The sequence below is a fragment of the Carcharhinus amblyrhynchos genome, unplaced genomic scaffold (assembly GCF_965287045.1).
Source record: "Carcharhinus amblyrhynchos unplaced genomic scaffold, sCarAmb.v2.hapA scaffold_38, whole genome shotgun sequence".
In the NCBI taxonomy this organism is placed as follows: domain Eukaryota; kingdom Metazoa; phylum Chordata; class Chondrichthyes; order Carcharhiniformes; family Carcharhinidae; genus Carcharhinus; species Carcharhinus amblyrhynchos.
Genome location: NW_027649779.1, coordinates 9,782,690 through 9,810,110, shown reverse-complemented (window position 1 = coordinate 9,810,110; position 27,421 = coordinate 9,782,690). Strand labels below are relative to the sequence as shown.

General features: G+C 46.8%; 2 protein-coding genes, 2 long non-coding RNA genes and 1 pseudogene across 4 annotated transcripts; 4 read left to right on the top strand and 1 right to left on the bottom strand.

Annotated features, from left to right (window-relative positions):
- The first annotated feature begins 416 nt into the window (after nucleotides 1-416).
- On the top strand, nucleotides 417-6,894 carry LOC145362553 (uncharacterized). The gene is made up of 3 exons (XR_013890003.1): nucleotides 417-499; nucleotides 1,005-1,326; nucleotides 6,842-6,894. It is a non-coding gene; the product is annotated as an uncharacterized LOC145362553 (long non-coding RNA).
- Nucleotides 6,895-6,959: 65 nt separating this feature from the next.
- LOC145362566 (uncharacterized) lies at nucleotides 6,960-13,489 on the top strand. The gene is made up of 4 exons (XM_080218569.1): nucleotides 6,960-7,774; nucleotides 9,099-9,302; nucleotides 10,250-10,395; nucleotides 13,438-13,489. Exons 1-4 carry the CDS (start codon nucleotides 7,199-7,201, stop codon nucleotides 13,487-13,489), a joined length of 978 nt encoding a protein of 325 aa, XP_080074695.1. The 5' UTR covers nucleotides 6,960-7,198.
- Nucleotides 13,490-13,628: 139 nt separating this feature from the next.
- LOC145362565 (uncharacterized) lies at nucleotides 13,629-17,647 on the bottom strand (annotated as a pseudogene).
- Nucleotides 17,648-22,705: 5,058 nt separating this feature from the next.
- Nucleotides 22,706-24,656, top strand: LOC145362543 (uncharacterized). The gene is made up of 3 exons (XR_013889994.1): nucleotides 22,706-22,780; nucleotides 23,149-23,237; nucleotides 24,578-24,656. It is a non-coding gene; the product is annotated as an uncharacterized LOC145362543 (long non-coding RNA).
- An 18-nt stretch (nucleotides 24,657-24,674) lies between these two features.
- Nucleotides 24,675-27,148, top strand: LOC145362499 (uncharacterized). The gene is given in 2 exon segments (XM_080218519.1): nucleotides 24,675-26,015; nucleotides 26,197-27,148. Coding segments are annotated over 2 exon segments (1,254 nt in total). The 5' UTR covers nucleotides 24,675-24,910; the 3' UTR covers nucleotides 26,346-27,148.
- Nucleotides 27,149-27,421: the final 273 nt, after the last annotated feature.

The window sequence follows — 27,421 nt, the reverse complement described above, 5'->3', positions numbered from 1 at the left end:
ACTATAAAATGAAACCTAAACTTTGGTTATGGTGCACTGGATACTGACTGTATTATCATTACATTGGATCTAATGCTGTGTTCACTAACATACTGCAATGTGACTCTTATTATGTGAACAAACACTGTTTATGTTACACTCAGAGTCAGTCAGTGTTTTGCTGGGTTTTCTCTGTGCTCCATCTCCACTCTGATTGGACTGGAGCCTGTGTGTGTGTCATTGTTACACTGAGACTCTGTTATTATTGGACAAGCAGCAAGTCATCATCACAATACTGGGCTGATTGACGGCATCGCGGACCAATGGGAAGAGGGGGCGGTGCTGGAGGACTGATCGGGAGCGTTCGGTCGTCCAACCAATAGGAGCAAAAGAGGGGCGGGCCCAGCTTTGACTGGAGCATGCGCAGTGTGAGTAATGGCGATTGAAAACGGTTTTTGTTTCGGGCTGGGAAATCTGTTAGAGGTGATTGATTGTACGGAGAGAGCAATGGGTCGCCCAGGTGGGTGAAAACGCTGCGTAAACATGTGGTGTAAGTAGCAAACCGCGGAAGAGAGCTTCCCGGACCCAGTTTGTTCCGAGGAGGGCCGCAGCTCCTCCGGTTCGCTCCGGGTTAACGTTCGCCATCTTTATTGGGGGCAATATGCAGCGGTGCGCGCGCGCGGTCGCCATGTTTGTAGAGGGCAATGATGTCATTGAGTGGGAGGAGCTTGTTCCCCATTGTCCAGAATGGAGACAACTTGTCCATCAAACTGCATCAACCCTCTGAGTCCCAATGTCTCATTGATGAGGCAGAGCGGTGACAGAGAAGGAAAAATAAAGGGAAATAAAAACAGAAAATGCTGGAAAATCTCAGCAGATCTGACAGCATCTGTGGAGAGAGAATAGAACGCTGTCTCCACTCACATTGTCTGTACCTTTAAGACTTGATTACCTGTAAAAATTGGCATTCCAATCATTATTTTGTGAATTGAGTTTGTGTCTTTCTATGCCTTGTTTGTGAGCAGAACTCCCACTCACCTGACGAAGAAGCATCGCTCCGAAAGCTAGTGGATTTTGCTACCAAATAAACCCATTGGACTTTAATCTGGTGTACTGAGACTTCTTACTGGGTTTACCCCAGTCCAACACCGCCATCTCCACGTCAGAGAGAATAGAACCAACGTTTCGAGACTGGATGACCCTTAAAGCTTGTACATGTGTAAACAGAGCATGTAAACTTCGACACCTCCATGTACCTTTGTACACCTCTATCAATCTACTTTGCTCCAAGGAAAACAACCCCGATTTATCTTAAAAGAAAGACACTGCAACAAGGTAAAAGTGAAGGTAAGAGTTTTATAAATTTTCTTAAATAATTGGTACTCGAAATGTCAGCCTGTGGGGTTAAATGCTGCACTTGTGAGATGTGGGAGATCTGTGATGCTTCCAGCGTCACAGATGACTACGTCTACAGGAAGTGCACCCAATTGCAGCTCCTTACGGACCGCATGGATAGGTTGGAGCAGCAGTTGGATGCATTTCGGAGCATGAAGGTGGTGGAAAGTGTCACAGTTAGGAGCGTTAGAGACATGGTCACACTCAAGGTGCAGGCAGATAGATGGGTGACTGCTAGAAGGGGCAGGCAGTCAGTACAGGAATACCCTGTGGTCATCTCCTTCTCTAACAAATATACCGTTTGGATACTATTGGGAGCGGGTATGGCTTATCAGGGGATAAATAGAGCAGCCAGAGACCTGGCACCACAGCTGGCTTTGTTGTTAAGCAGGGAGGTACAAAGATCACTAGAACAATAATTACAAGGGGCTCTATACTTAGGGGTGTAGATAGGTGCTTCTGTAGATATGAAAGAGACTCCAGGATGTTATGTTGCCTCCCTGATGTCAGGGTCCAGGAAGTCTCTAAAAGGGCAGTAAGCATTCTGAAACGAGAGGGTGAACAGCCAGTGGTCATGGTACATATTGGTACAAAGGTAGACGAGGTCCTACAACAGCAGTTAAGGGAGTTAGGTAGAAAGTTAAAAAGCAAGACCTCTTCAGTTGTAATCACAGGATTGCTCCCTGTGCCACCTATCCACTGTCATCCCTTTAAGTAACTCTCCCCAGTCAATCAAGGCCAACTCACGCCATTCGTCAGCCCATTGGCCCAATTGATCAAGATCTCATTGCAATCCTAGATAACCTTCTTCACTGTCCACTATGCCAGCAATCTTGGTGTCATCTGCAAACTTACTAACCATGCCTCCTATATTCTCATCCAAATAATTAATATAAATGACAAATAACAGTGGACCCAACACTGATCCCTGAGGCACACTGCTGGTCACAGAGTTCCAATCTGAGAAACAACATCCACTCTCTGGCTTCTGTCATCAAGCCAATTTTGTATCCATTTAGCTACCTTATCGTGGATCCAGTAAGATTTAACCTTGTGCAACAACCTCCCATGCGGTACCTTGTCAAATGCCTTGCTAAAGTCCTTTTAATCTGTACAGATGCTGCCAGATCTGCTGAGATTTTCCAGAATTTTCTCTTTTGGCTTGCTGAAGTCCAGATTGACAACATCAACTGCATTCCTCTCATCAACTTTCTTGGTTACCCCTTCAAAAAACTCAATCAAATCTGTGAGACACTCACAAAGCCATGCTGACTGTCCCTTATCAGTCCCTGTGTTTTTAAATGCCTGTGGATCCTGTCTCAAAATATCTTCTAACAGCTTACCCACTACAGATGAAAGGCTCACCGGCCTGTAGTTCCCAGGCTTTTCCCTGCAGCCCTTTTTAAACAAAGGCACAACATTTGCCACCCTCCAATCTTCAGGCACCTCGTCTATGATTATCGATGATCCAAATATCATTGCGAGGGGACCCACAATTTCCTCCCTAGCCTCCCACAATGTCCTGGGATACGCTTCATCACGTCCAGGGGATTTATCCATCTTGATGTGCTTTAAGCCATCCAGCACCTCCTTCTTTGTTATATGTACACTCCTCAAGACATCACTATTTATTTCCTCAAGTTCCCTAACATCCATGCACAGTGTCAGCTATTTCTGTAGTGTAGTGGTTATCGTGGTTGCTTCCCACACAGTAAGTCCTCGGTTCAAAACCGAGTTAAAAAAAAATTCTTCTTGTAATTATAGGCCAGTTAGTCTTACTTCAGTGGTTGGTAAGTTAATGGAAAAGGTCCTGAGGGATAGCATTTATGACCATTTGGAAAGATGCAGCTTAATCTGGGATGGTCAGCATGGATTTGTGAGGGGCAAGTCTTGCCTCACAAATTTGATTGAATTCTTTGAGTAGGTAACTAAGTGTGAGGACAAAAGTAGAGCATTTGATGTCGTATACATGGATTTTAGTAAGGCATTTGATAAGGTTTCCCATGGTAGGCTCATGAAGAAAATAGGGAGGTGTGGGATAGAAGGAAATTTGCTGGTTGGATAAGTAACTGGCTATCTCATGGAAGACAGAGGGTGGTGGTGGAGGGAAAATTTTCAGACTGGAGGCCAGTTACCAGCTCTGTACCACAGGGATCACTGCTGGGTCCTCTGCTATTTGTGACTTTTATCGATGAGTTGGAAGAGGGGGCTGAAGGTGGGGTTAGTAAATTTGCTGATGACACCAAGATTGGTGGAGTAGTGGATGAGGGTGGAGGGCTCTTATAGGCTGCAAAGAGACATTGATAGGATGCAGAGCTGGGCTGAGGTGCAAAGTGATTAATTTTGGTAGGACAAACTTGAATGCGGATTACAGAGTTAACAGCAGGGTTCTGAGGAATATGGAGGAACAAAGAGATCTTGGGGTTCATATCCACAGATCTCTGAAGGTTGCCACTCAAGTGGATAGAGCTGTGAAGAAGGCCTATAGTTTGTTAGCGTTTATTAACAGGGGGTTTGAGTTTAAGAGCAGTCGGGTTATGCTGCAACTGTACAGGACCTTGGTAAGACCACATTTGGAATATTGTGTTCAATTCTGGTCACCTCACTATGAGAAGGATGTGGAAGCATTGGAGAGAGTGCAGAGGAGATTTACCAGGAAGCTGCCAGCTTTGGAGGGCAGGTCTTATGAGAAAAGGTTGAGGGAGCTGCGGCTTTTCTCTTTAAAGCGGAGGAGGATGAGAGGCGACTTAATAGAAGTTTATAAGATCCTGTAAGAGGGCTTTACAGAAATAATCAGTGTCAGTACAGGAAAGAAATTCAGAACAGGTAATTGTAATTTCTATGGAACATTCTTTCCCCTCTCATTCCCCAAAAGTTGTAAATCTCTATCCCACACACTCTCCCTCCATTCTCACTCTGCTGTATCTAATATTCACCCTCCAAATTCTCCTGAAGATGCTGATTGACAGATCCACGCTTCCTGTTCTGGAGGCACATAGCTGAAAATCTCCATACAGGCTGTCATACAGATATACATCTATATGACTGGACTAAAAATGTGTGGAATATATAGACTGGATCCACTTCCTTTCCCTTCAGTTGCTGCAAGTCCCCAATTTCCCCCAGAATGAGAAAAGAAATGGAAAGCAGAAAACATTGATTTCCTCCCAGATGTTCCCCCCCAGATGGGTTGCATGGTAGCACAGTGGTGAGCATTGCTGCTTCACAGCTCCAGGGATCTGGGTTTGATTCCCGGCTTGGGTCACTGTCCATGTGGAGTTCGCACAGTCTCCTTGTGTCTGCGTGGGTTTCCTTCGGGTGCTCCTGTTTCCTCCCACAGTCCAAAGATGTGCAGGTTAGGTTGATTGGCCATGCTAACAATTGCCCCTTCGAGTCCTGAGATGCATAGGTTAGAGGGATTAATGGGTAAATATGTAGGGATAAAGGGGTAGGGCCTGGGTGGGATTGTGGTAAGTGCAGACTCGATGGGCCGAAGGGCCTCTTTCTGCACTGAAGGGATTCTATGATCATTTGTTGCACAGAGGAAGCTTTACTCTGAAGCTCATTGGCTAACATCCGCATTGTGACATCACATTGGAGCCCGAATTAAATCAGCCAATAGGAATCACTGCCCCGCGGTGATGTCTCCGGATTCCAGTGCGCACGTGCGCGGACCCGGGAGCCCCGCCCCCACCCACTGCTCCCCTCCCCCTCCCGGGAGCCCCGCCCCCACCCACTGCTCCCCTCCCCCTCCCGGGAGCCCCGCCCCCACCCACTGCTCCCCTCCTCCTCCCGGGACACCCGCCCCCACCCATTGTTCCAGTCTCCCACCCGGGATCCCCACCCCCACCCGCTGCTCCCCTCCCCCTCCCGGGAGCCCCGCCCCCACCCGCTGCTCCCCTCCCCCTCCCGGGAGCCCCGCCCCCACCTGCTGCTCCCCTCCCCCTCCCGGGAGCCCCGCCCCCACCTGCTGCTCCCCTCCCCCTCCTGGGAGCCCCGCCCCCACCCACTGCTCCCCTCCCCCTCCCGGGAGCCACGCCCCCACCCATTGTTCCAGTCTCCCACCCGGGATCCCCACCCCCCACCCACTGCTCCCCTCCCCCTCCCGGGAGCCCCGCTCCCACCCACTGCTCCCCTCCCCCTCCCGGGAGCCCCGCCCCCACCCCCTCCTCGAGCCAAGGTTTCCAGACAAGCGGCTGGCGGCTCCGGCCAGAGCGAGAAGCTGCTCGGTGGTCTCCCCCTCCCGCCCCAGCCCAGGAGTGCGCATGTCCAAGGGAGAGGGGAACCTGTGCATGTGCGGGGCTGTGTCCACCTCTTCCGTGACCAGCAAGCTTAGATGGGAGAGTTGGAGGACTGGAAGAACTCTGGTCCTCCAGCCAATCACGGGCTTTGTGTGAGTGAAGATTGAGCTTCAGAAAATCTAAAACTTGCTCCTGTCTCCAACATTTGTGAGTAAAACACTTTCCTTCCCCCACCCCCTTTCCATTTCTTATTATTTCTAGTTCTGTAATATATTACTGTAGCCATATTATATATTTCCAGTCATAAACTCATTGCAGCACAGGAGTCTATTGGGCAACTCGAGTCATGGAATCCCTACAGTGCAGAAGGAGGCCTTTCGGCCCATCAAGTCTGCACTGACTCTCCAACAGAGCATTCTTCAGAGACTCTCTCCCTGTAGTATGACAGATTTATCCTGCTAATCCCCCAACCCACACATCCTGGGACACTAAGTGGCAATTGAGTAGGGCTAATCAACCTAACCTGTACATCTTATGGACAGTAAGAAGTCTCACAATACCAGGTTAAAGTCCAACAGGTTTATTTGATAGCATGAGCTTTCGGAGCACTGCTCCTTCAGGGGAGTGGCCACTCACCTGATGAACCTGGTGTTCTGTGCCCAGCACTGTCCACCTTCGACATCTCCAAATCACCTTATAAACTGCAGATTGATTCTCTGCAGAACAAACCAATCAGTCCTTTTCTATCTCTCTATCAACATTCCTCTGCAAGTTTTATTTCCTTCAAGTGCCCACCCAATTTCATTTTGAAATGATTGAACATCTTCTGTTCCACCATCCTCATAGGCAGCGAGTTCTAGATATGTGCTCTCCCTACCTAGATATAAATCTTCCTCACATCCCCATTCTACCACATCTCAGTTAATAATTACACTTTTATCCATTATTACAGACATCTGTCTGACAACCTGCATGGAGATTTTCAGCTCTCTGTATCCAGGACAGGAAGCAGTGAGAGTGGATCTGTCAATCAGACTCAATCAGCACCTTCAGGAGAATTGGGAGGGTGAATATTAGATACAGCAGAGTGAGAATGGAGGGAGAGTGTGTGGGATGGAGATTCACAGCTTTTAGGAAATGAGAGAGGAAAGAATGCTCTATAGAAACTAGAATTGTCTGTTCTGAATTTCTATGACACAGATGACTTTTGTAAATTTGTTTTATAGGGGAACAGAAGGTGAGGATTTGTATACAGAAATCTCAAACCAAACATCACATCAAGATCTGACAGAGTCACTCAATTCATCAGGACTTCAATGTCATCGGCCTTTGGATCTAGAAGGAGAAATGTTTCTCTGTTCTGTCTGCTTCAGGAGATTTTAAGCAACAGTGTGACTGGAAAAGCAGCGAGATGCACAAACACAGCTGAGTCAGAGTGTTCCAGTGCACTGAGTGTGGAAAGAGCTTTAACCAGTTACACAGCCTGAAAATACATCTCAGCGTTCACAGCGGGGAGAGACTGTACCCGTGTTCTGTGTGAGATTTAACTGTTTAACCTGGAGAGTCGGAAGGACACCAGCACCATGGAGAAACAGTGGAAATGTGAGGACTGTGGGAGAGGATTCAGTTTTCCATCTCAGCTGGAAATTCATCGGCACGGTCACTCTGGGGAGAGGCCGTTCACCTGCTCTGTGTGTGGGAAGGGATACACTCAGATAATTGATTTACAGAGACACCAGCGAGTTCACACTGGGGAGAGGCCGTTCACCTGCTCTGTGTGTGGGAAGGGATTCACTGAGTTAATTGATTTGCAGAGACATCAGCGAGTTCACACTGGGGAGAGGCCGTTCACCTGCTCTGAGTGTGGGAAAGGATTCACTCGGTTATCCAGTCTGCAGAGACACCATCGATTTCACACTGGGGAGAGACCTTTCATCTGCTCTGTGTGTGGGAAGGGATTCACTCAGTTAATTGATTTGCAGAGCCATCAGCGAGTTCACACTGGGGAGAGGCCGTTCACCTGCACTGAGTGTGGGAAAGGATTCAGTGTGGCATCAGGCCTGCGGAGACACCAGTTAGTTCACACTGGGGAGAGGCCATTCACTTGCTCTGTGTGTGGGAAGGGTTTCAGTCAACTGCCCTACTTGCAGAGGCACAATGTCACTCACACCCAGGAGAGACCCTTTAAATGCTCTGACTGTGGGAGGGATTTCAAAAGCTCTCAGCTAATGATGTCCCACCAGCGCATTCACACTGAGGAGAGACCGTTCAGCTGCTCTCACTGCACAAAGAGATTCAGATCATCATCTGCTCTGCGGACACACCAGCGAGTTCACACTGGGGAGAGACCGTTCACCTGCACTGTGTGTGGGACGGGATTCACTCAGTCATCCCGACTGCAGAAACACCAGCGAGTTCACAAGGCAGAGAGTCATACAGTACAGAAGAGGCCTTTCAGCCCATCGAGTCTGCACTGACAAAACTATATTAAATTTACACTAATTCATTTTCCAGCACTTTGCTGATAGAGTTTGAACTGTCAAAACATTCCAGTGCTCATCCCTGAGCTTTTTAAAGGTTGTGACACTTCCTGCCTCTACTACCCTCCCAGACAGTGAATTCCAGACTCCCACCACCCTCTGGGTGAAAACATTTTTCCTCAAATCCCCTAAAACCTCCTGCCCCTCACCTTAAAATGATACCACCTCGTTACTGACCCTTCAACAACGGGGACCAGCTGCTTCCTATCCACCCTGTCCGTACCCCTCATAATCTTATACACCTCAATCACGTCCCCCCTCAGCCTTCTCTGCTCTAAAGAGAACAATTCAAGCCGATCGAGTCTCTCCTTATAGCTCAGCTGCTCCATCCCAGGCAACATCCTGGTGAACCTCCTCTGAACCCCCTCCAGCACAATCACATCCTTACTACAGCGAGAGAATCAGTACGAGTGCAAACTGGGATCCTGGAGAGAGTGCAGAGGAGGTTTACTAGGCTGATACCGGAGTTGAGGGGATTGAGCTATGAGGAGAGGCTGAATAAACTAGGCTTGTACTCGTTAGAGTTTAGAAGAATGAGGGGAGATCTCATTGAGACGTATAAGATGATGAATGGGATGGATAGGATAGAGGTGGAGAGACTCTTCCCGCTCAAAAAAGACAGTAGGACTAGGGGGCACAGCCTCAAGATAAAGGGGAGGCGGTTTAGAACGGAGTTGAGGAGGAACTTCTTCACTCAAAGGGTGGTGAATCTCTAGAATTCTCTGCCCGTTGAAGTGGTGGAGGCTACCTCGCTAAATATTTTTAAGAAGCGGGTTGATGGGTTCTTGATAAGAGAGGGGATTAAGGGTTATGGGGAGAGGGCGGGAAAGTGGAACTGAGCCACAACAGATCAGCCATGATCTTATTGAATGGCGGGGCAGGCTCGAAGGGCTAGATGGCCTACTCCTGCTCCTATTTCTTATGTTCTTATGTTCTTAAACAGGGCTGCATCATCGCGCCAACCTTCATCCCCACCTTCCCCGCAGCAACACTCCACCCCAGCACCATGAAGCTTCCCGCTGGAGTCCAGCTCATCTACTGGACCAGTGGGAAGCTTTCAATGTCCCACCCCTCCAGGCCAGAACCAAGACCAGCCCAATCTCAGTCATCGGGCTGCAGTACGCAGACTCTGGGGGAGGGGGGTGGGGTAAGTGATGGCCTAGTGGTATTATCACTAGACTATTAATCCAGCTAATGTTCTGGAGACCCGGGTTCGAATCCCGCCACAGCCGATGGTGGAATTTGAATTCAATAAAAAAAATTAAGAACCTACTGATGACCATGAAACCATTGTCAATTGTCGGAAAAACCCATTTGATTCACTAGTGTCCTTTAGAGAAGGGAATCTGCAGTACTTTCCTGATCTGACCTGTGTGTGACTCCGGAGCCACAGTGATGTGGTTAACTCTGAAATGCCCTCAGGCAACTAGGGATGGGCAATAAATGCTGGCCAGCCAGCTATACCCATGTCCCACAAATGAATTTTAAAAATGCCTATTTGATTTGATTTATTATTGTCACATGTATTAGTTTACAGTGAAAAGTATTGTTTCTTACGCTGTACAGACAGAGCACACTGTACAAAGGGAAGGAAAGGAGAGAATGCAGAATGTTACAGTCAGAGGTGTATGTGTTAGGTCCACTCAATAGTCTGGCATCATGCAAGAAGCTGTTTTTGAGGCACTTTTGTATCTCTTTCTCAATGGAAGAAGGTGGAAGAGAGAATGTCCAGTGTGCATGGGGTCCTTAATTATGATGGCTGTTTTTCCGAGGCAGTGGGAAGTGTAGACAGAGTCAATAAGTGGGAGGCTGGTTTGAGTGAGGGATTGGGCTCCAACCACAATCTGAGTGTGTCTGTGCGCACACTCAGAGGTTGATCTTGGTGATTTTCAATGTAACTCGATTGTAGCATTAATGTAAGCCTATTTGTGACACCAATAAACAAGCTTAAACTTATCTCCAAACTAAACATCCGGGAAACAAAGGCTCTCTCCCAGCCCACTCCTACTCCCCCTCCTGACCATCAAAATCCATGTTGAGCCCCTGGACAATGTGGATCATTTCCCACACCTTGGGAGCCTCCTGTTGGCACAGGCAGACATCGACGATGAAATCCAGAAGCGACTCCAATGCGCCAATGCAGGCTTCGGACACATGAGGAACAGAGTGTTCAAAGCCCGAGACCTCAAATCCAGCACCGAGCTCATGGTCTACAGAGCAGCTGTGGTCCCCGCCCTCCTGTATCCATCAGAACAGCAGATACCTCAGCTCCCTGGAGAGATGTCATCAAAGTTTCCTCCACTAAATCCTGCAAATCCAAATTTGAGAAATTTTAAACCATTCGACATTTCAGACACTACCAGCATTGAGTTAATGATTTAGAAGCTAACAAGGGAACAGTCTACATATGCGACTGCAGTAAGAGATTTAATCAAGTAATTCTGATTTACTTGTAATTCAGAGATTTAAATAAGTAATTCTGATTTAAACATGAATTTTCCAATTTTAACATGGATATTAGCTGTATTTTAAAAGCAATTGTAACCTTTAGCCAAAGGCAGGCTGCTGCAAGGCATGATGGTACAGGGATACTTACAGACAGGCTACATTCTTCAGAACAATGAAGCCACAGAATTTGCCAACATTTGCCAGTGAAGTTTCTAACAGAAAGATTTTCAAGGCAGCTTCATGAATACGATCCATTCGCACTGTCCAGATAAGACAATGCCTTCTCAGACATGAAAATTTGCATTTGTCTGGTTGGCCAGTGGCAGAGTAAGAGCTGGTGGGAACAGTAATTTTGATCTTTATAGCTAAGCATCTGGGGTTGCTAAGCAATAGGGGAAGGATGTCAGCAATAGAGGGAGGAAGTGTCCGGATTCTATGGAGAAATCAAATCCCATTGTGTCAGAGGATAAAATGCAATTGGCTAAAGTATATGCCATATGTAATTAACGATTTTTTGTGTTAAAAATGATTGGTTCACACCTAATGAAAGGTGGGAGAATTTGACATGAAGAATGTATAATTGATCTATCAAAAGCATTTTATGTCAGAGTTATTGCAGAGATCAGGAAGCTTCTCTTCTAGAGAGGTATTACACTGTCCAATAATGTTTCCCTTCGATCATTGGTCAAATAAAAGATAAGTCTTTAAATCGGGACACTGGTTTTCGTGTGTCTTTGTACTGTCTGAAGGTTTTGGCAATACCTGGTCTCCAGTGGTAATGTACCCAGTGTGTTGGGGGCAATGAATTCAGAAGAATCATTCAACACTCAAGCCTGATTCAATCAACAAACAGTTTATTGAGTTACCATTACCACCTGTTAGATTGTTGTTCTTTATCTGGGGTTGAGGTGACAACGAGAGAATTCTCAGTTATTCCAAATTCCTCCAGGCTACATTTAAAATTTTCAGATTTAACTGGTTCGAATAAATCCACAATTATAAACTAAAATAGACACGAGTTTCCGAGTGATTCAAAAACAAATCAATGAGTACTGAAAGGCTTAACTTTTGTACAGAGCCTGAAGGGGTGGGGAGTGAGCAGAAAAGACTTGGCTCGCAATTACGGCACTTTACATGATTTAAAAAAAAACTTTTCTAACAACAAAACAAACTTGATTTTAAACTTCATCCGTTCATTTTTTGTTACATTCTTCAACCTAATTATTGTAATTTGATCAGTTATTGTTAGGGATGGGTAACTTTTGTGCTTTATAAACTGATTCACTCATTTTGTTGATTCTACATGGGCTCGGAGAATCAGAAGCCAGACTTCTTCATTCTTATCCTTATTTTCCTCTCCCACCACTCCCTCTGTTTTGCGGGAGGGTCGTGGGGATTCCAAATCTCATTTTATCATAAAAGTGAAATACTGCGAATGCTGGAATCTGAAACAAAAACACAAAATGCTGGAAAATCTCAGCAGGTCTGACAGCATCTGTGGAGAAAGAATAGAATCAATGTCTCAAGTCTGGATGACCCTTTATCAGAGCTCTAATGAAGTGTCATCCAGACTCGAAATGGCTCTATTCTCGAACCATTTTGTCAATAGGTTTCGTGTTCTTAGTTTCCAAATGGCAGGTAAGAGACCTGTCCGGTACCCACTCGAGCTCTGATTGTTCACTGGCCATGATGGGGTAAGATAATAACCATTCGGATCTACTCTCAGAGGGTCCACTTTTCAGTCTGTGCTACTTGGAATATACCGTCACTTCACTGACTATCAGGTCACAAATCAGTCACAGTTTTTATCACAAATTTAGGATAAATTAATTTAAACAGTGCCTGAGAACGCCTCTTAATTTCTTAATCAACTACCTACCACTGTTTGTTGATTGGTCAGACCCCCCTTTTTACAGATTCGGGTACCTCAACCGCTGAACGCCAGCCGGTCCTGGGATAAGTTTAATTCCAACTCATTCCCAGTAAATATTCTCACCAGGTCCTCCCTGGGGGTCCTGCTAAGCAGCTTTAATGGTCAGTAATTATAGAAACTGAGCTGTCACAGGAATGTGGTCAAGACAGTCCAGTCCCATAATGCCTCACATTCAATCTGCAGTCTTTCCATTATAACAGAATATGTGTCTGTCTGTAGCTGCCTCGGCCATGGTCAACCCCAACACTGCCTTCCTGAACTGCTACAATGCCTGTAAATACACCCACAGTGCTGTTAGGGAGTGATTTCCAGCTACACGTTCCAGACTTTCACTAACTGTAGGTGGATACCAGATTGATATATTCCATTCAACCACACCCAAGCTGAGTTATCCCAATTATTGTCCAGGACAATATATTCACAATATCTTTAAAACAGAAATTCAACATTCCCATTTGATTTCAGGTACTAACATATTCTGTTAGTTTGTTCTTTATTGTCGATGTCAGGCTGGGGTTGTTCCCCTTGGAGCAAAGGAGGTTGAGGGGAGATTTGAACGAGGTGGACAAGATTCTGACAGGTTTAGATAAGGTGGACAAAGAAAAGCTGTTCCCATTCGCTGATGGGACAGGGACGAGGGGGACACAGATTTAAAGTTTTGGGTCAGAGATGTAGGGGGAGGAATGTGAGGAAGAATATTTTGATGCAGCGAATGGTAATGACCTGGAACTCACTGCCTGCGAGGGTGGAGGAAATGGAGACACTAAACAATTACAAAGGAAACTGGATGCGCATTTCGGCGGGGGGGGAGGGAGGAGGTTTCAAACAGAAATATTGACTAAGTATCCCTGACCTTCCTAACACCCTGTCATTCTGTGATCCTTGTGAAATTTAAAACCAGGTGTTCGCAACAAGACTCAAAGAGCATCAGCCCACTGGAGGCAAAGTCGTGAAACCGGCCAGTCCAGCAGAAAGAAACCCTCTGACCCTCCCCATTGACTAACTGTGAGAATGAACAAAATGCAGTCCTGGACGTAATTGAGAACAGAAACAATAACAGCAGAATCCAATCTCTGTGATCTTGTTGGTGCCTCAGCAGCTGTGATAAAACTCTGAACCCTTTTTATACACTGAGCAGGTGAACAGTTTCTCCCCAGTGTAACCTCACTGATGTCTCAGCAGGTGGGATAACTGAGTGAATTCCTTCCCACACTGAGAGCAGGTAAACAGCCTCTCCCCATGTGAACTCGCTGGTGTCTCTGAAGGTTGGATAACTGACTGAAACCCTTCCCACACTGACAGCAGGTAAACGGCTTCTCCCCAGTGTGAACTCGCTGGTGTGTCCGCAGGTGGAATTGTCGAGTGAATCCCTTCCCACACTGACAGCAGGTGAACGGTCTCTCCCCAGTATGAACACGCTGGTGTGTCTGCAGGCTGGAGAATTGAGTGAATCCCTTCCCACACTGAGAGCAGATGAACAGCCTCTCCCCAGTATGAACTCGCTGGTGTGTCTGCAGGCTGGACAATTGAATGAATCCCTTCCCACACTGAGAGCAGGTGAATGGCCTCTCCCCATTGTGAATTTGTTTGTGCCTCTGCAAGGTGGATGACACAGTGAATCTCTTCCCACACTGAGAGCAGGTGAACGGCCTCTCCCCAGTGTGAATGCGCTGATGTGCCTGCAGGTCGCATAACCGAGTGAACCTCTTCCCACACTGAGAGCAGGTGAATGGCCTCTCCCCAGTGTGAACTCGCTGGTGTGTCCGCAGATTGGATAACTGGTTGAATCCCTTCCCACACTGAGAGCAGGTGAATGGCCTCTCCCCAGTGTGAATTCGCTGGTGTCTCTGCAAAGTGGATAACACAGTGAATCCTTTTCCACACTGAGAGCAGGTGAATGGTCTTTCTCCAGTGTGAACTCGCTTGTGTGACTGCAGGTGGGGGAGTCGAATGAATCCCTCTCCACACTGAGAGCAGATGAATGGCCTCTCCCCAGTGTGACTGCGCCGATGAGCATCCAGCAGAGATGGGAATCTGTATCTCTTTCCACAGTCCACACATTTCCATGGTTTCTCCATGGTGCAGGTGTCCTTGCCTCTGCCTTGGGTGGACAATCAGTTGAAGACTCGTCCACACACACAATACATGTACAGTCTCTCCCTGCTGTGAATGGTGTGATATTTATTCAGGCTGTGTAACTGGTTAAAGCTCTTCAGTCAGTGCACTGGAACACTCTCACTTGAATGTGGAAGTGTGTTGGTGCTTTTCCAGTCAGACGGGTGTTTGAAATCTTTTCAAATCTCCTTCCAGATTCAATGGTTGATGATATTCAGCTTCCAAGCAACATGACTCTGCCAGATCTAGACCTGACATTTGAAATTTCAGCCTGTGATTCCTCTTTCAATATCCTGTAAAACAAGTTGACACAAGTCATCAGTGTCAGTACAGGATCGAAATTCAGAACAGACAATTCTAGTTTCTATGGAACATTCTTTCTCTCTCATTCCCCAAAAGCTGCAAATCTCCATCCCACACACTCCCTCCACTCTCACACTGCTGTATCTAACATTCACCCTCCCAATTCTCCTGAAGTTGATGATTGAGGCTGATTGACAGATTCATACTCACTGATTCCTGTCCTGGATGTGAAGATGTCGGTGTAGGACTGGGGTTAACACAGTAAGAAGTCTTACAACACCAGGTTAAAGTCCAAAGGTTTATTTGGTAGCAAACGTCACTAGCTGAAAATCTCCACGCAGGCTGCCAGACAGATATGACTGGACTAAAAATGTGTGGAATATACAGACTGGATTCACTCCCTTACCCTTCAGTTGCTGCAGGTCCCCAATTTCCCCCAGAATGAGAATAGAAATGGAAAGGGGGAGACATTGATTTCCTCCCAGATGTTGCCCAGAGGAGGAAGTGTCTTCCAAAGCTCATTGGCTAACTTCCGCGTTGTGACGTCACAATCGAGCACTGCCTGAATCAGCCAATAGGAATCACTCTGCTCCGCGGTGACGTCCTAGGATTTCAGTGCGCACGCCCGGGCACACGAACCCAGGAGCCCCGCCCTCCTCACTCTCCCCCGCCCCCCGGTCGAGCAAAGGTCATCGAAGCAAAACACAGCGGATTGGACACCAGCTCAGTGCGGCTGGCGGTCAAAGCCCCGCCCACCCCCACGTGGGTTCGGGTTCCGTCTCCTCATTGTCCTCATGTGGGAGATTGACCAATGGCAACGCGTGGAGGACCCCATGGCGCTGGTCCTCCAGCCAATCAGAGTCTTGTATCAATGGCCTCGCGGAGCTTCCTGTGGACATGAATGTGGGGGTTCGATCAGTAAGTTTGCTGATGATAGAAAAATTGGTGTTGTGGTCAATAGTGAAGAGGAAAGCCTTGGATTACAGGACGGTATGACTGGCTGGTTAGATGGGCAGAACAGTGGCAAATGTAATTTAACCCCGAAATGTCTGAGGTGATGCATTTTGGAAGAACTACAAAGGCAGGGAATACACAATGAACAATAGGACACCAGGAAGTACAGAGGGCCAGAGGGATCTTGGGGTGCATGTCCATCGGATCCTGAAGACAGCAGGACCAGACTGATAAAGTGGTTAAGAACGGATATGGGATACATATCTTTTTTAGCTAAGGCATCAAATATTCCAATAGTAAGAAGTCTTACAACACCAGATTAAAGTCCAACAGGTTTATTTAGTAGCAAACACCATTAGCTTTCGCTTGCTGCTCCTTCGTCAGGTGATTGGGAGATCTTTTCACAAACAGAGCATACAATGACACAAACTCAATCACAGAATAGTGATTGAAACACCAGACTTTACAGCTTAAAGGTACAATGTAAGTGGAGAGAGCATGAGCACAAGTTAAAGAGATGTGTATTGTCTCCAGACAGACTGTTTGTGAGATTTTGCAAGTCCAGGAAAGTCATGGGGGTTACAGATAGTGTGAAATAAACCCAAGATCCCAGTTGAGGCCATCCTCGTGTGCAGAACTTGGCTATCAGTCTCTGCTCAGCGACTCTGCGCTATCGTGCATCGTGAAGGATGCCTTGGAGAATGCTTACCCGAAGACCAGAAGCCGAATGCCCATGACTGCTGAAGTGTTCCCCAACAGGAAGAGAACAGTCTTGCCTGGTGATTGTCAAGTGGTGTTCATTCATCTGTTGACGTAGCGTCTGCATGGTCTCCCCAGTGTACCATACCATGGTTGTGAGACCGGCCAGCCCAGCAGAAATACTCTGATCCTCCCCATTGACCAACTGTGAGAATGAACAAAATGCAGTCCTGGGTGTAATTGAGAGCTGAAACAGTAACAGCAGAATCCAACCCTGAATATCACTCGTGTACTTGTTGGTGTCTCAGCAGCTGGGGTGAAATTCTGAATCCCTTCCCACACTGAAAGCAGGTAAACGGCCTATCTGCAGTGTGAACTCACTGGTGTGTCCGCAGGCTGGATAACAGAGTGAATCCCTCCCCACACGGAGAGCAGGTGAATGGCCTCTCCCCAGTGTGAACTCGCTGGTGTATCCACAGGTCGGATATTCGAGTGAATCCCTTCCCACACTGAGAGCAGGTGAACGGTCTCTCCCCAGTGTGAACTCGCTGGTGTGTCTGCAAAGTGGATAACTGAGTGAATCCTTCCCCACACTGAGAGCAGGTGAACGGCATCTCCCCAGTGTGAATTCGCTGGTGTCTCTGCAAAGTGGATAACACAGTGAATCCCTTCCCACATTGAGAGCAGGTGAATGGTCTGTCTCCAGTGTGAACTCGCTGGTGTAGCTGCAGGCTGGATGAATCAGTGAATCCCTTCCCACACTGACAACACGTGAACGGCTTCTCCCCAGTGTGAACTCGCTGGTGTGTCTGCAAGTGGGATAACCGAGTGAATCCCTTTCCACACACAGAGCAGGTGAATGGCCTCTCCCCAGTGTGAACTCGCTGGTGTCTCTGCAGTTGGGGGAACTGCATGAATCCCTTCCCACACTGAGAGCAGGTGAACGGCCTCTCCCCAGTGTGGTTGCGCTGATGAGCTTCCAGCAGAGAGGGGACACTGTATCTCTTTCCACAGTCTGCACAGTTCCATGGTTTATCCATGATGCAGGCGTCCTTGCCTCTGCCTTGGGTGGACAATCAGTTGAAGCCTTGTCCACACACACAACACGTGTAGTCTCTCCCCGCTGTGAATGGTGTGATATTTATTCAGGCTGTGTAACTGGTTAAAGCTCTTCAGTCAGTGCTCTGGAAAACTCTCACTTGAATTTGGCAGTGTGTTGATGCTTTTCCAGTCACACTGATGTTTGAAATCTTTTCAAATCTCCTTCCAGATTCAATGGCCGATGATATTCAGGTCCCGAGGAATATGACTCTGCCAGATCTAGACCTGACGTTTGAGATTTCAGCCTCTGGTTCCGCTTTCAATGTCCTGTAAAACAAGTTGACACAAGTCATCAGTGTCAGTACAGGATAGAAATCCAGAACAGACAATTCTAGTTTCTAAGGACATTTTTTCCTCTCTTCTTCCCCACTGAGGATGAGCAAAAGACAACAAGAAGTGAAGTTTGTGGGGTGTGACAGTGAGGGGGTGGGAAGAGACACAGGATCTGGGGGAGGGTGAGGGGAGGGGGTGGGAGTGGTCTCTCGTGTGGAGTCAGTGCGCAGCTCCCAGTCTCTGGAGAAAAGTCTCAGGAAGCCCACAATGGTGTGACTGATCGATAAAAATAAATCAATGCTGGGAGGGTGATTTTAGAAAGTCTCTCCCTAAGGGGATGGACACAGCTTGTTACCAGGTTAAAGAGGGGAGTTTAGCTCTTTCCAGGGACTGGAGGAGGGAGAGGAGGAGGTAGGGTGGAGAGGGGGAGGAAGGGAGGTGGGGTGGGAGGGGAGGAGTTGGAGGATGTTTCCAGACTCTGTCCTTTCCCCCGGCTCTCGGATGAACCAGTTCTGGTTAGATTGTGGGCTGGGGGGGCCTGGAGCCGGAAACCCTGGGGTTAAAATATCCCGGCTTTGTAATTAGTCACAAACAGGTTTACCCTTTGGTGTTTGGCAAAGTATAATTTAAATATCTGTACTATGAAACTGTCTATTGGTTGTGTGTGTTTGAGAGCTTGTTTTAAAACCATTGGTCCAATTGAAAGCCTGTTTTGCTGCTGGGATTCTGGATGCTGCTTTGGACACAGATGTTATAAAGTTGTCTTCTGCAGCCTGCTTTCTGCAGTTTAAAATCCCAAAGACACAGGCTTTCGAAAGACTCAACGCAGGATGATTTATTTTAGTTTTCTCAGCATTTCTTTTCAATAGTTATATTGGGCAAACACCACATTTTTATCTAATATATGCAACTTCATTACAATATTCGAAGGGGGGGGTGGGAAGAGAGTGGGGGGAGAGAGACACAGACAGGCGGGGAGAGAGATGGAGAGAGAAAGGGACATGGGAAAAAGGCGGGGCAGAGTGAGGGGAAAATAGGAAAAGACAGCAAAAGGTGAGCCTTGTGGGGGTTGCGGTGAGGGGGTGAGAAGAGATATAGAATCTGGGGGTGGGGTCACGTGTGGAGAGGGAGAGAGAGGAAGATGTCTGATTCCCTTATTTCCCACTCACTTGACCCCAATCCTGACAATATTACTTTGTATCTGGCCCTGTTCAGGCTGTGTATATGTGGGATCTTGCTGCGCACTCATGCTCTGTGTTTCTCCCCCCCCACCCCCCCCCCCATTTCTTGCACTGTGACTATGCCCCACAATTTAAATGTAAAAAAGATGGAGGGGAAGAAGGAGGGTGGGGGAGCAGAGAGAAACAGGGTGAATGGAGAAGGGGTGGGGAGTGTCGGGGGTTCAGTGAACGGGGGTTGGGGACAGAGACAGAGGCTCTGAGGGTGGGGGTGTCCTCCTGCAGTGTGAGATTCCTTGTGGGATCCGGATTGTAACATTCTCAGTCTCTCCCTCTCTCTCTCCCTCTCACTGTAAAGCACTCAGGAGGGAGAGGGAGCTGAAATTCAAATTCCTGAGCCTGGGGGAAAGGCTTGGTCTCAATCCCAGAGTCCTGCTTGTGTTTTTAGACAGGGCGCTGGGATTTGTGGGTGTGGATGGAGAGGATTGTTCTGGTTAACTGGGGAGAGGGAGATTTGTTCTTTCTAGCTGAGGTATAATGCAGCCTCTGTGACTAGGCCTCACTTCAAGGACTAATTCTCAGGAGCCCTTTTGCATTCCCCAACAGGGTTTAAGTGGCTGGATTCCGTGGTTCAATAAACTGTGCAGCAGCCACTTCAGGATGGGTGTGTGGATTTTCGTGCTCTCCCTCTCTCATTTCTGTTTTGATTGTGAGGTTTTATTTTGAACGGTTGAAAGGGATTTGGAGGGGGTTTGACGAGGGTTTGGGCAGTGGGGGGGGTATGGGGCTGAGAGGGATTTTGGAGGGGAATTGGAGAGGGTTTGGGCAGTGAGGAGGGTTTGGGCAGTGAGGGGATTACGGGGCTGAGGGGGATTTGGAGAGGGATTGAAGATTTATCTATCTCAAGATTTAAAGGTAGCAACTAATTTAGCATCAACTGCCTTCTGTAGGACAGAGTTCCAAACCTCTACCATCCTGAGTAGAGGTGCTTCTTAACCAGGATTTGTGAATCTCAGGGCTTTTCCAGTCACAGAAAGACCTGAAATTTGCTCTCTGACAGAATCAACAAACCTTTAACATTCCACATTCAGATTCTGCTGACATTCAGGTCCTGTTGTGTTGAATGACTCAGTCAGATCACAATGTGATGTTTGATTTGTGTTTCCTGTCTGTCAATTCTCCACTTCCAGCACCCTGTAAATTTACAGAAACCATCACTGTCAGTCCACGATAGAAATTCACAACATTCTCTCCTCTATAATCACCAACTGTAATTCAATGAGTTCCTGGACATTTTATCACACCTTTTATATTGCCCCCATTCTCAACCACTAATCAGTCAACACATCAATCCCACACTGCTTTCCTAGGCCAACTGAAAAGCAAAAAGACTCATCACTTTACAGGATAATGACTGACGGTCAACCAAACAATCTTTATCTGTTGTCAATATTTTAACAGCCAGTGAAAAGAAATATTCAAAGAAAAATTACAAAAAACTATATCTTTTAATGTCCGGACAATTTTCCAGAGATTTGGGTTGGAATCCCACAGTCCAAAGATGTGTAGGTTAGGTGGATTAGCCATGTGAAATGCACATGGTTACAGGGACAGGGCTGGGAAGTGGGTCAGGGAAGCTGCTTTGTTGGAGAGTCAGTGTATACTTGATGGGCCAAATGGCTTCCTTCTGCACTGTAGGGATTCTATGATCCTATGGTGAATGGTATGGTGAATTTTGAATATAATTAAAATCTGGAACTAAAAGCCTAGTGATCACCATGAATCCTCCCATCTCATTCACTAATGTCTTCGAGGGAGGGAAATCTGCTCTCCTTACCTGATCTAGCCTATGTGTAACTCCAGATCATGATGTGGAGATGCCGGCGTTGGACTGGGGTAAAACAGAAAGGAATCCCACAACACCAGTTTAGAGTCCAAACAGGTTTATTTGTGACAAATAACTGTGTTATTTGTGTTTTTACTGTGTTTACCCCAGTCCAACGCCGGCATATCCACATCATAACTCCAGATCCACAGCAATGTGGTTGACTCTTAAAATGTCCTCCGAAACTCAGTTCAAGAGCAAATAGGAATGGGTGATGAATGCTGGCCCAGCCAGTGACACCCACAGTGTGAATGAATTAGGAAAAATATCTGCCATTCTTATCTGGTCTGGTCTAACTATATATCAAGAGCAATGTGGTTGACTCTTAAAATGCCCTCTGAGACGGCCTAGCAAACTACTCAGTTGAAGGACTATTAGGGATGGACAATAAATTCTGGCCCAGCCAGTAACTCCCACATCCCATAGACAAATAAAAAAATTGCCGGAGACTCCAGTCCAATCCGGGAGAGTTGGTAACTGGTCCAGGCTCACAGCGCATGCGTCCTGTTGTACATTGTTCCTATAAAGATGGCGGCCGGTAATCAGTCTTAATATCATTCCCCTTCATAAAAACATGCATTATTTCTCCTTTCAAATGATTGTTGAATTCTCTTTATGAAAAACCTAAGTTAACAAAAAATAACATTGGAAGAGTTGCAGAAGCCTCTGCAGTATTCATGGACGTTTTTAAAATTAACAAAGTTTCCTTGACTCAATAGTGTCAGCTGGGAATTCTCATACAGTTTTAGAAATAAAACTATTTGCAGTGATGCAGTTAATTTCATAACTTTTCAAGGATCACAGAATCCTATAGTGCTGAAGAAGGCCATTCAGCCCATCAAGTTGGGACCGACCACAATCCCACCCATGCCTATCATCATAAGCCATGCATTAACTCTAGCTAGTCCCCCTGACAATTTTTAGCATGGCGAATCCGCCTAACCTGCATATCTTTGGACTGTGGGAGGAAACCCACGCAGACACGGGGAGAACATGCAAACTCCACACAAATAGTGACTCAAGCTGGGAATAGAACCTGGGTCCCTGGTGCTGTGTGACATCAGTGCTAACCACTGTGCTGTCCCTCGATGTTGGTCTTGGAAATAGGGCAGTGCTGACCCAGTCAGTTCTGGAATGTAAGTGGTCAGTTATCCTATTTACAGCAGCACAGCTACACCAGAAAGAGACCATTCATATATGTTATGTGTGTAAATAGATTTATTCATTTTCCCCTTCTGTTAACATATTTAAAAGTTCAAAGGATTTGATCAACCATGAGTTCACTCTTATTGTCAAGTCAGTGTGTGTGTGTGTGTGTGTGTGTGTGTGGAGAGGGGGGTGGATGGTAAATCATCAGTTTGTTACACCAGCTGACACTCCAAGGAGTTCATCTTCAGGTGTAGACGTTTGTTTTGCAACTAACTAAACTCAGGACAGAGCTGTGGTGCCTGTTGACACTAGCTGCTGCGTTAGTTATTTAACTTTTATACCTTGCTGCTTTAGCTTCAATCGTAATTGAATCACAAAACATGATTATTTTGATGCAATAGCACCCTTCAATGGCGGCTATCTTACCCAGCATTCACAGCGTACCAGAATAAGCCCTCGCCCCGGAGCAGATTGCGCGCATGCGCACTGTAGATCTGAAGCGCATGCGCAGTGGGTGTTGCTGCTGCGCTCGCGGGAAGGCGGTTTTATCGGCTCCGGGTTTCCAGGGAAACGGCTGATTCTGGAGGGTAATGGAGGCGGTGGGGTGGGTGGGGAGGCTTCATCAGCACCCAGTGGAGACAGGAAACCCCGAGTAATAACTGCTGGGTGCCGCCTTCGTCCCATTGGGGACCGCGAGCACAGATGCCGGAGTTGGAGGCCCCGAGTTAACGGCTGTCAGCCTGAGGGAAGCGCTGCGCATGCGCGCTGCTCCCTGCCAGCAGGAGGAGAGAATGTTGTGAATTTCTATCCGGGACTGACAGGGAGGGACTTTGTTTGGAACCTCCTTTTACAGGGAGTTAGAGGGGGAGGATTTACACACAGAAAACTCAACCCCAAGAGAAACGTTCCTCGCTTAATTTCTATTCTTGACTGACGGTGATGATCTTTTTTACAGGAAATTTGATGACAAAATTTGAAGGCAAACTCAAACCAGACATCAGATCAAAACCTGACAGAGTCCACTCCATTCATCAGAACCTGAATGTAAGTATGTCTGTAGAAAAAAGATCCAAACACTTGTGTGACTGGAAATAGGAAACAATAATGTCGTGGAAGGATTTGCAAAAATGGGATCCAAAACTTCACCACATCCTTGAGTGAAGAAATCCTTCCTCATCTGAGCTTTCTCTCCATTTTTCAGCCTGTTCCAATAAGTCTTGACTCCCTTGTCATTCAAAAACTGTCTAACTCATCCTTGAAGATATTCAATGCCTCCACTGGTCCCCATGGAGAGGAATCGAGATACTAACAGTTCTCTGAGGGAAGAGATTTGTCCAAATATATAATGTCCCTCCAGTCCAATGTTACACAACCAGATAAGTGCATTTTATTACAGAGCCATAAATAATATATCTAATCTCTGCCGTATAAAAATATCAGACACGTCTCTGTCCTATATTAGTATACTGTCCCCTTTAATATATTTCAGAAATGAGATGGGCACGTGAAGGACATAAACTTGCAGGGGAAAGGGAATATAGAAGGGGAATGGGACTCACTGGATTGTTCGACAGAAGTCAGCATGGACTTGAGTTACTGAATGGATTCCTTCTGTGCTGTAATGACTCGATGAGTGGAAACATACAGAGCTACAGAGCCTCATTACAAGATGAGAAATACTAAACGTACTTTGTTACAGAACCATAAATAGTATATCAGATCCACAATATTAACAACACTCGGCATACCTCTGTCCTCTAATAATTTATTATTCTCTTAAATGTCAGCCATCTCTGAGGGAAACCAGCCCTTTAATTGTGAACATTAGGAAAGAGACCATCCTTTTAGCCAGACAAATAAATGTGTCAAGCTGAGGGAGCAAAGGATGTCAATGTCTTTGAGAAAGAGTCGTAATGCAGAAGTCAGCCAATGAGCTTCAGAGTGAAACTTCCTCCTCTGGGCAAAATCTGGGAGGAAATCAATGTTTCCCCATTTCCATTTCTTTTCTCATTCTGGGAAAAATTGGGGACTTGCAGCAACTGAAGGGAAAGGAAGTGAATCCAGTCTGTATATTCCACACATTTTCAGTCCAGTCATATCGGCGTAGATCTGTCTGGCAGCCTGCATGGAGATTTTCAGCTGTGAGTCTCCAGAACAGGAAGCAGTGAGCCTGATTGAGCATGGATCTGTCAATCAGCACCTTCAGGAGAATTGGGAGGGTGAATATTAGATACAGCAGAGTGAGAATGGAGGGAGAGTATGTGGGATGGAGATTTACAGCTTTTGGGGAATGAGAGAGGAAAAAAAAATTGCATAGAAACTAGAATTGTTCTGAATTTCTATCTTGTACTGACACTGATGACTTGTATCAATTTGTTTTACAGGATATTGAAAGAGGAATCACAGGCTGAAATCTCACATCTCACGTCACATCTAGATCTGGCAGAGTCATATTCCTCAGGATCTGAATATCATCGGCCATTGAATCCAGAAAGAGATTTGAAAAGATTTCAAACATCAGTGTGACTGGAAAAGCATCAACACACTGCCAAATTCAAGTGAATGTGTTCCAGAGCACTGACTGAAGAGCTTTAACCAGTTACACAGCCTGAATAAATATCACACCATTCACAGTGGGGAGAGACTGTACACGTATTGTGTGTGGGCGAGGCTTCACCTGATTGTCCACCCAAGGGAGAGGCAAGGACACCTGCACCATGGAGAAACCATGGAAATGTGCAGACTGTGGGAAGAGATACAGAGCCCCATCTCTGCTGGATGCTCATCGGCGCATCCACACTGAAGAGAGACCATTCACCTGCTCTCAGTGTGGGAAGGGATTCAACCAGTTATTCCACTTGCAGAGACACCAGCAAGTTCACACTGGGGAGAGACCATTCACCTGCTCTCAGTGTGGAAAGGGATTCCCTCGATTATCCACTTTGCAGAGACACCAGCGAGTTCACACTGGGGAGAGACCGTTCACCTGCTCTCAGTGTGGAAAGGGATTCACTGTGTTATTCCAACTGCGGAGACACCAGCGAATTCACACTGGGGAGAGGCCATTCATCTGCTGTCAGTGTGGGAAGAGATTCATTGACTCAACCAGTCTGCAGATACATGAGCGAGTTCACACTGGGGAGAGGCCGTTCACCTGCTCTCAGTGTGGAGAGAGATTCATTCAGTTGTCCCACTTGCAGAGACACCAGCAAGTTCACACTGGGGACAGGCCATTCACCTGCTCTCAGTGTGGAGAGAGATTCATTCAGTTGTCCCACTTGCAGAGACACCAGCAAGTTCACACTGGGGAAAAGCCATTCACCTGCTCTCTGTGTGGAAAGGGATTCATTCTGTTATCCACTTTGCAGAAACACCAGCGAACTCACACTGGGGAGAGACCGTTCACCTGCTCTCAGTGTGGAACTGGATTCACTGTGTTATCCCATCTGCGGAGACACCAGCGAATTCACACTGGGGAGAAGCCATTCCCCTGCTGTCAGTGTGGGAAGAGATTCATTGACTCATCCAGCCTGCAGATACATAAGCGAGTTCACACTGGGGAGAGGCCGTTCACCTGCTCTCAGTGCAGGAAGAGTTTCAACCAGTTATCCCACTTGCAGAGACACCAGCGAGTTCACACTGGGGACAGGCCATTCACCTGCTCTCAGTGTGGGAAGGGATTCACTCAGTTAACCCATTTGCAGAGACACCAGCGAGTTCACACTGGGGAGAGGCCATTCACGTGCTCTCAGTGTGGAAAGGGATTCACTCGGTCATCCAGCCTGCAGTCACACAAGCGAGTTCACACTGGGGAGAGGCTGTACATAAGAACATAAGAACATGAGAAATAGGAGCAGGAGTAGGCCATCCAGCCCTTCGAGCCTGCCCCGCCATTCAATAAGATCATGGCTGATCTGTCGCTGCTCAGTTCCACTTTCCCGCCCTTTCCCCATAACCCTTAATCCCCTCTCCTATCAAAAACCCATCAACCCGCGTCTTAAAAATATCTGCTGTTAGTGTGGGAAGGGGTTCACTGACTCATCCAGCCTGCTGCAACACCAGCAAGTTCACACTGGGGAGAGGCCATTCACCTGCTGTCAGTGTGGGAAAGGATTAAGAACTTTGTCCGCCCTGCTGAGACACCATGAGTGATTCCAGGGGTGGGATTCTGCAGTTATTGTTTCTGCTGTCTTATGTCAAGGGCTGCTTTTTTTTCATTCTTACAGTTGGTCACTGGGGAGGGGCAGAGGGTGACTTTAAGAACATAAGAACTAGGAGCAGGAGTGGGCCATCTGGCCCCTCGAGCCTGCTGCGCCATTCAATAAAATCATGGCTGTTCTTTCTGTGGACTCAACTCCACTTACCTGCCTGCTCAGCATAGCCCTTAATCCCTTTACTGTTAAAATCTCATCTATCCTTGCCTTAAAAGCATTCAATGAGGTAGCCTCAACTGCTCCCTGTGCAGGGAATTCCACAGATTCACAACCTTCTGCTGGACTGGCCGGTCTCACAACTTTGCCTCCAGTGGGCTGATGCTCTTTGAGTCTTGTTGCGAATACCTGGTTTCAAATTTCACAAGGATCACAGAGTGACAGGGTATTAGGAAGTTCAGAGATACTTAGTCAGCATTTCTGTTTCAAACCCCCCAAATGCCCATCCAATTTCCTTTGTAATTGTTTATTGTCTCCACTTCCTCCTCCCTCATAGGCAGTGAGTTCCAGGTCATTACAATTCACTGTATCAAAATATTCTTCCTCACATCCTCCCCAGTATCTCTGATCCAAAACCTTAAATCTGTGTTCCCAGCCTCCCAACCCCCACCCCGTCCTTTTCCCATCAGCTAATAGGAACAGCTTTTCTTTGTCCACCTTATCTAAACCTGTCAGAATTTTGTCCACCTCTGTCAAATCTCCCCTCAACCTCCTTTGTTCCAAGGAGAACAACAGAGGCCTGACATCGACAATTAAAAAAACTAACAGAATATCTTAATACTTGAAATCAAAACTGGAATGTTTAAATTCTGTGTTAAAGATATTGTGAATATATTGTTCTGTACAATAAAGAGATTTGAATAACTCAGCTTGGGTGTGGTTGAATGAAATGTATCAATCTGGTATCCACCTACAGTCCAGAGGAAATCTGGAATGTGTGGCTGGAAATACTTCCCTAACAACACGGTGGGCGTATTTACATCTCACGCATTGTAGTCGTTCAAAATGGCAGTGTCG

What these genes read in the sequence shown, in the direction of transcription:
- LOC145362566 (XM_080218569.1), top strand. Translation starts at nt 7,199, where the DNA reads ATGGAGAAACAGTGGAAATGTGAGGACTGTGGGAGAGGATTCAGTTTT. An exon ending in CCTACTTGCAGAGGCACAAT is followed by an intron (nt 7,775 to 9,098) that starts GTCACTCACACC and finishes GTTCTTAAACAG; the next exon opens with GGCTGCATCATCGCGCCAAC. An exon ending in GCTGTGGTCCCCGCCCTCCT is followed by an intron (nt 10,396 to 13,437) that starts GTATCCATCAGA and finishes ATTTAAAACCAG; the next exon opens with GTGTTCGCAACAAGACTCAA.